Source organism: Chelmon rostratus, chromosome 9, assembly GCF_017976325.1.
Source record: "Chelmon rostratus isolate fCheRos1 chromosome 9, fCheRos1.pri, whole genome shotgun sequence".
Lineage (NCBI taxonomy): Eukaryota > Metazoa > Chordata > Actinopteri > Chaetodontiformes > Chaetodontidae > Chelmon > Chelmon rostratus.
In genome coordinates, this window is record NC_055666.1 from 17745171 (window position 1) to 17752997 (window position 7827).

The 7827-nt window shown below is 43.5% G+C and overlaps 1 protein-coding gene across 6 annotated transcripts in view; it reads left to right on the forward strand.

The window, feature by feature from the left end:
- atp11c (ATPase phospholipid transporting 11C) overlaps positions 1–7652 on the forward strand; it is a 41244-nt gene extending 33592 nt beyond the window's left edge. Inside the window, exons 29-31 of one of the 6 annotated variants that reach the window (XM_041943710.1) lie at positions 2787–2895; positions 4559–4590; positions 4875–7652. In XM_041943710.1, the coding sequence (XP_041799644.1) occupies positions 2787–2891 (105 nt within the window). In that variant the 3' untranslated portion in view covers positions 2892–2895; positions 4559–4590; positions 4875–7652. The remainder of the gene's footprint in view (positions 1–2786; positions 2896–4558; positions 4591–4874) is intronic. The other 5 variants (XM_041943712.1, XM_041943711.1, XM_041943713.1 and 2 more) reach the window with 5 other exon arrangements.
- Positions 7653–7827: the final 175 nt, after the last annotated feature.

Below are 7827 nucleotides of genomic sequence, written 5' to 3' on the forward strand. Positions count from 1 at the left end.
TGCACTCTACTTCACTGCCACTCTCTCTCTTTCTCTTTCTCTTTCTCTTTCTCTTTCTCTCTCCCTTTCTCTTTCTCTTTCTCTTTCTCTTTCTCTCTCTCTCTCTCTCTCTCTCTATCTTTCTTTCTCTTTCTCTCTCTCTGTCTCTCTGTCTCTCTCTCTATCTCTCTATCTTTCTTTCTCTTTCTCTCTCTCTGTCTCTCTGTCTCTCTCTCTATCTCTCTATCTTTCTTTCTCTTTCTCTCTCTCTGCCTCTCTCTCTCTCTCTATCTCTCTATCTTTCTTTCTCTTTCTCTCTCTCTGTCTCTCTCTCTCTATCTCTCTATCTTTCTTTCTCTCTCTCTTTCTCTCTTTCTCTGTCTTTCTTGCTCTCTTGGCTTCTTCTCTATTTCTGTCCAGGATTTACAATTCACAAACTTTAAATATGTTTGCTGTGACAATTTAACCACCTTATTTTTCTCTTAAGGGTTTGGTTGTATCAACAGCGCCCACCCTTGATGTGAGATGAAGTATGTGGGTGTAGTTATGAGAGGCATTAAAATCATATCCTTCACATATGATTGGACCTCTCTTGAATGGGTGTGGCTTTGTATATATGGACCATTGCTACATCAGAGAGGCCACCAGAGTTGGCCTCTACCAACAACTCCCTCCCCTGTGTTTTTAGATAAGGAGGCAGATGATGATGATGATGGAGATGTTAAGTTAGACCTCAACTACATTTTTTTGGATTATAAACAGCCTTTTTTTTTTTTTTTCAGCTGACATCCACATACACCTCTGATCCTTGACAGCACCCTGCTAGCTACCATGAAAAAGTAGCTAACAGTCAAGTGTTGTTTTATATGATAGGTGGGGTTAGCTGGTCGCTCTAAATCACATTCAAGAGTTTAAGATGTGTCATAAAAAGTAAAGGAACCTACCTTTTACATACATTGTATTTTGCACATACCAAGAGATAACGGAAGTATTAACACAGGATTAGAACTTAAAAACTTGCAAGTTGTTGGTACGATTGCATTTGAGAGGGAGAGTTTTTCCTTTTCCTGCAGAAGACAGCTGTCCCAGATGTTACATTGTCATTAGCTCCCTTTGAGGCTAATGTGTTTTCCAAACATCTGGGAATAATTGGTGGCATGCGCTGTGCTTTTGGGTGTGTCCAACTTTTTTTTTTTTTTTTTATTGTGTCCACACTTATTTTATTAAGGAAAAGTAGTGGGGTAGTAGTAGGGTGTCGCACAGCAGTGTTGTAGAAATTGGACTTACAGTGTCTGTTTTTTAAAAAGCCAGTTTGAGTATGTATCCTTCAGTTGGCAAAGTAGCAGAATCAATCAAACTTTTATTGTTAGGTGCACAACTTTTGCACATTAAAATGACAGTTGTTAGGTGATGTAGTGTAGCTATATAGTATTAGGCCAGGCATCTCAAACCGGTTCCATAAAGGGCCGCGTGGCTGCAGGTTTTCATTCCAACCCAGGAGGAGCACATCAGGCCAACCAATCAACATCAAGGGATCACTTAGTTATCAGCTGAAGACTGAAATCAGCTGATTAATTGATTCCAGCCTGGTGTGTTCCTCCTTGGTTGGAATGAAAACTTGCAGCCACACGGCCCTTTATGGAACCGGTTTGAGATGCCTGTATTAGGCCTTTTAGCTTAGAACACCCCCTTTAACCAACTTTGTTTTCCTAACTTGAGCCTCTCGCGTTTGCACTTTCTCACATTCTCCCTGCTCTGTCTCACCCTCTTATTTCTTCTTCTCTTCCTCTCTGGACCCGCCTCCCTAAAGATGAAACATCGCCTTCCTTCCTCGGGGACATCTACTATCTTCATGCTGTCGCAGACTGCTAGCACTCACAGCTTCTCATGGAGTGACTGAGGTCTCTTTTTCTTTCTGTCAGTTCTTACACTTCAGTCTCTTCCTGCAGAGTTTCTGTGTCTGCCAGTCTTGCTTGTTTCCTACCTGTTGTGTCCTTCCTCTCCCACTGTTAGACTCCTTCCTTACCCTCTAAAGTATCCCGGGGTGGCGTTCTGTGGCTTTTTACTGTCCCCACTCAGTTGCACAGATCAGGCCAGAAAATTTCAGATGAATTATTACATCAGGAATGCTATCCTTGGAGGGCCCCATCTTTAAACCTTGACTCGCTTTTCTTTCGATATATGTTCATTAAATTGGGAGGAATGTTGTTCAGGGGGCCGGTGTGCCCAGCTCTGCCAGCAGTGTGGAGTAGGACCGGGTGTCTTTGCTGAAAACGTGCAGTCAGTCTTCCATTCTTGTCTGTCCCGTTGTACCAGTCAGTGTCTTCCTCCCAGCTGCCTGTGCTGCTCCAATGCCTGCTGCCTCCGCATGCCAAGTCAGGTGAATGCAGCACGTCAAAGCACCCAAAACTACCTGCATGAGGCTCAAGTCAACAACCTCATCCTGGATCCTCACCACAAACCCTGCGGGCCACTGCATTTTGTCTGTGCGTGTGTGTGCGTGCGTCGTATCGTACATGCTTTTCAGAAATATGCAAGGATAGTAGCCCTGTTTTAATCTGGACCAGTTTATATAGAGTCTAGGTTTCAGAAAATTATTACTGCAAGAAAGAGGTGTCTAAAAAGGCACCTGGACTGATTTTCATTGTCCACCTGTCCAGTTTTAAAGTCACTGTGTATATATATGTTTGTTCCCTGTGTGTGTGTATGTGTATGTCTGTGTGCGAGGGAGAGCACAAGATGGAGAGAGAGGTTGTGTGTTTGTCAGCGTAGTGATGTCATTGGTGTCTCTTGCCTCACCCTTCTAGAAGAAGCCGGCTCAGTCGAGCGCAGGGGGCCGCCAGTCTCCCCGGTCTTCAGCCAGGCCCCTGCTCATGAGAACCTTTTCAGACGAGTCCAATACTGTCATTTAAACAGGTACCAGCCCACCTTCAGGCCGTTTAAGCCAATCAAAGACTCGCTCCCCCAGCCAACCTCTCCAGCAGCTCTGGTCCCTAATTCTGAGTTTTAACAAGAGAAAGGCATAATGGCATACAGGCCACTTTCAACAAAACCCAGTGTGTTCTTTCGTGTTGTGGAAGCTGATATTGGCTGGCTGAAGAGATGCACTCTTTCCTTCTCAGACTCAAGTGTCAACATTTTTAGTTAAAATGGTCAAATGGTGCACTTATTTAACATGTGAATGCATCCATAGGCCTAATGTTGCACATCTTAATATTTTTGTTGTGCAGACACATGCTCCTTTCAGCCTCCCTTTGGAAGCCCAGCTCATATGACCTTCTGCATGTGCTTTTACAAACCTGATTTCAAACGTTAATCTCATTTTTGGACCTGGAATGTGTGAGTGTGTTAAGGTGTTGTGTTGTTGTCAGTTTGCTGTGGTTTTCTTGTCTGACAGTGTGACACTAGTGCTGGTCTGTGATTGTGACTGTCTGACATCCATGTGCTGTTGGTAACCTGGTGGTTTGGTCGTGGTCGTCTCGTCCTGCGTGCACGCCCAAACCTGTGTTGGTGGTCGCTGTCTGCTCACTTTCTTGGCAATAATGGATGCATTTGTGAGCTGAGCTTACCTCACTGCATGATGTGACGTTGCCTTAACCTCAGGCCGAATGCTGCTGCATCACATACAGGGGGTGACTGCAAAATGAATGGAAACATCACATGATCAAATATTTTAAAAACCGTAGCAGGTAGATAGGGGGAAAAAGTTCTCAATATTATATAAATAAATAAGACATTATGGAATGAACTATTCTTTGGATAAATGAAGACAAAATGAATTCCATGAAACTGTGAAATTATCCAGTTCGTTTTTAAAGCTCAACTCATTATTATAAAGTGTTATCAGCCTGCTTCTTTTCTCAATAAAAGAGTCAGGCCATTTTTATTTTAGTAGTACGCTTTTCACCACCGAATCTATGTCAGTCAAAACAAAGTCTCAGGGCTGTTTATTTGGTTGGTGTTTGCTTTGGTCTGAATGAGCCAATCGCATAACTGGCTCTGGCCTGTTAAGTGGCAAATCAAAATAGTTGTTTGGAAATTGTCTCTGTGGTTAAAAAAAAAAGTTTTAGATTAAAACTGCTGGAACGGAGTTGAAACGTGTGTTGATTATTTCACAATTTCATAGTTCATTATATGTTTTGTCTGTATTTATTCATATGATTATTGATTTGATTGGATTTGTCCATTGATAATGTCTAATTGATTGATTTAATATCAAACACTACTATCCATGGGTAAAAAAAATTTAAACAGAAGATTGTGTAAATTGGGCTTGTTTAAACCTATTTTATAGATCAGATGTGTTAACTCAGATGTCCTTGTAAAGGTTTGTCAGCAATATCAAGCAGACTGGAGGTGTTCTGAGGTGAGAGGGCATCTCTGCACCTTGTTGGATACTTGATATTGTGTTAAATGTTGCACTGTTTTCCTTTTTTTATTTTTATTTCTTTTTTTTTGCCCACCCCCTGTAGGCAGGTCTGAATGTCACACCTTCCCATCACTGTTGACCTGGGTCAGCGATATCTGTTGCCTAACCGTAGCTTTCACCGTTTAACCTGCATTTCTATTCTCCCAATAGCTGTCAGAGGACGGCCTGCTACAAACATCCAGGTAAACTGCAGCGAGACAAACCCAACTTTGTGTGTCTGTTCAATGTCCCTGCTGAGCTTCAACAGATCAATAGACTTGGATGAAACTGGGCGCGTTTCCTTTACTAATTTCTGTTTGTGTCTGGTGGTGGGGAAGGTGTGATTTGAATATATCCTGGGACGTGGCCAATCACAGCTTACTCTCCAACTTTGCATGATTTCAAGGTGTCTCATCCTCTTCCTCCTGTTGGCCCGAGCTCGCAGTGCGAACGCTGAAGTAGAATCTGTCTGCTTGTGCTCTTCCAGACTGCAGCTGTCACACCACTATCCTACAAGCACCTGAAGGAGCGCGAGTGAGGAGCAGCGAGCACGCGCAACAGCAGCGGCGTTCAGCCACTTTGAGCTGTCTGCCATCACGCCTGATCTGAGAGGAGGAAGAGGAGGAAAAAAATAAGAAGAAAAAGAGAGATGTGCTGACCGGGAGGGGGAAGGGATAAAAAGGGGTTTAGCAGTCTTTTGACTCTGCTCCATCCTTCTCTGCCCACAGCTCCTCAACCCCCCCATGCATGCCTGCAGAGCGGTGCCCTGCATCATTTAAAAAAAAAAAAAATCTACTCAGATTATAGGCATGAGTTTTCTTTCCTTTACTTCTTCTTTTTTTTTTCTTTTTAAATACTAGCTTACAAATGAATGCATACACGGCTGCCTTGTCAGTAGCTCTACCCAACTGTTGTGTTTTAACAAGCAGTTGTAATATCCACTCCAAGAATGGTTCACCTGCATGAAAGAAGGCTCAAAAGAACGCTTCACTCCACTAATGTTCAGTCACTGTATTCTGCAGCGTTTTTATTAAGACATAACGATCCTTTTCTCAGCGGTTGAAGGTAATTCTACTTTACAGTTATCGCGCTTTTTGACATTTATTTTTTAAATGGTTAGCATTTGTTTCAGGAAATACACTCATCCACAGGTTCAAATTATTCAGGATGAAAAGTTACTGAAGCAGATTTCAGTTCTGCTCAGAGTAGCAAGCAGACTGTCGGAACGGGTTCATAGATGGATGATTCTCTGTCCTACACTAAAGGTGTGTGAGGGGTTGATGGAGGCCATATTACCACTCAGTCCAAAAAGTGTGTGAGTGTGTATGTGAGATTGAGAGATAGATTAGAGATGTCAGGCGTATTCTGGCAATGGAGCATTGCTCGGAGCGTGACCCAAATCCTCCAAACCTCAGAGATAATTTAAGATGAGAAAATTAATATATGTGCTGTACTGTATATAGCTTAGAGATGTATGAGCTGCTCAAAGCCAAAAAGCTGAACGTAATGCGATCAGATTCTGTCCGCACGAGTGTGACCTGAAAGTGACAAGTCAGTGTGCGTGTGTGTGGGTGGGTGTGTGTGCATGCGCGCGTGTTACATAAGCGCGTGCAGCTGTGCTGGATGAGAAAAGCCAGAAACGCCCGTGTGTCATGAAAACCAGGATTACTTGAGCCTTGTTAATGTAGTTCGGTTGGACATTTCCTGCACTATTAAGGAAACTGGTTTCTTCGTTGCGTAGATGGCCACTAAGGCATGCGAATGCACACACGCGCATATCAGAACAATACACGCACAATAACCCACACACGTTGTACACTTACTGTAAATGCGCACATGCACTAAAGCCTAAATGAGGTATTTATGTTCATTAGTCCTTATGTAGTTTGCGTTGTTTGTGCCAGGCGGGTTCGATGTGGAAGTCTAAAGAAATTCAGCTCCAGACGTGCAGAGTCTGCAGCCGCAGCCGCCGTGAGGCTCTACAGTCCTTCCGTCTGCAGTTTTCCACCTTTTGTTCCTTCCTTTAAATTCTTGCGTGTCGCTTCATACATTCCATGTAAACGCCATGATTTCAAACACTTTTTTTAGATACTGTTTTGCAATATAATTTTCTGTTGTTGATTTCCGCCCCCCACAAACATGTATTGTCTGTTGTGGCGTATTTATTAAGTGTACTTTTATTCACAAATGTTAAACTTTTATTCCATCAATCTGTTCGTTTTGTTTTTTATTGTGGAGAGTGGTCAGATTTGTGCTAGATCACGTGTTACTCCAGCTCTGATGTGAGCCTGGTAGTCTTTGTCACACATGCAAAGACAGGCAGCCCCGCCTCCCCAACACACCCACAACATCCCAAAATCAACTCCGAACCAGTGCCCCCACCGCCGCCGTTCTTAGATTATTTAAACGCTCGGTTTAAACTGATACGAACCTGCCACTTATGTCTTCTCATAATTAGTGTTTTGTGTTACAGAATCTGTCAGTCTGGTGATTTTCAGTCTGGTGATTTTAGAGTTCACTACTTCACTGATCCCTGCTCAAACAGTAACTCCAGTGCACCCCTTTCAGGTACTGGCCTTGCACTTCACCTCACTGACTGTAACCTCACCTGTCTGATCCTGCGGACCTGCAGAACGCCTCCTGCACTCATAACTCCAAATTGAGATTTAAACTTTGTTCTTAACAAATGGGGGAAATGCACGTGCCTTTCAGCGACATTTTCTTCCACGTGGGTCTGTTTTTTGCTGATGTTAGGACAGAGGAGGAGGCTGGTCTTTACTCTGTGACATGTCGCCTCCAGACAGCACTGTGCCGGAGATACGGGGTGTAAAGCGGACACAGAGAGGGGCTGCCTGCTTTGTGAACAAATGAAAAACCTTTAACTGACATCAGAGATGCTATTTTCAGAGCTTAAGAATACCTTGGAATCTAATGTTTTGCCTGTCTAAATGAAAAGTATAAAAGAATGGATTGTATTTTTAATGCAACCTTTTTCCAGCCACTTTTGTAAAAAATGTCAAAAAAGAAAAGGAACAAAAAAAAAAGCACGAGAGTCTCTGGTTGTGGACGCTGTCCCTGTCTGAGGGGGTGGAGGTGGGCTTCTTCAGGCCCCTCAGATGCCCTGTGTGGTGCAGCAGGGACACCTCACCTCCAGCCCTTCGGGTCTCCAGCCTCAACTCTCCAAACCTCCAAGCTGAATGTACCTCTTTGACACTAGTATATTCCAAACCCGAAGGTTTTCTGTAATAAAGCAGAATGTTTTGAAGATAAACCAACGTCTTGTAGTGCTTTTCTGCAGTTCTGTCGTGTGTGTGTGTGTGTGTGTGTGTGTGTGTGTGTGTGTGTTGACCGCACTAAGCAGATGCTGTGCAGTAATGAGATGGCTGAGAGACTAAGCTGGATCAGCTGAGTGGCTGCTCTCCCGCTGCTCCACGCGTGGC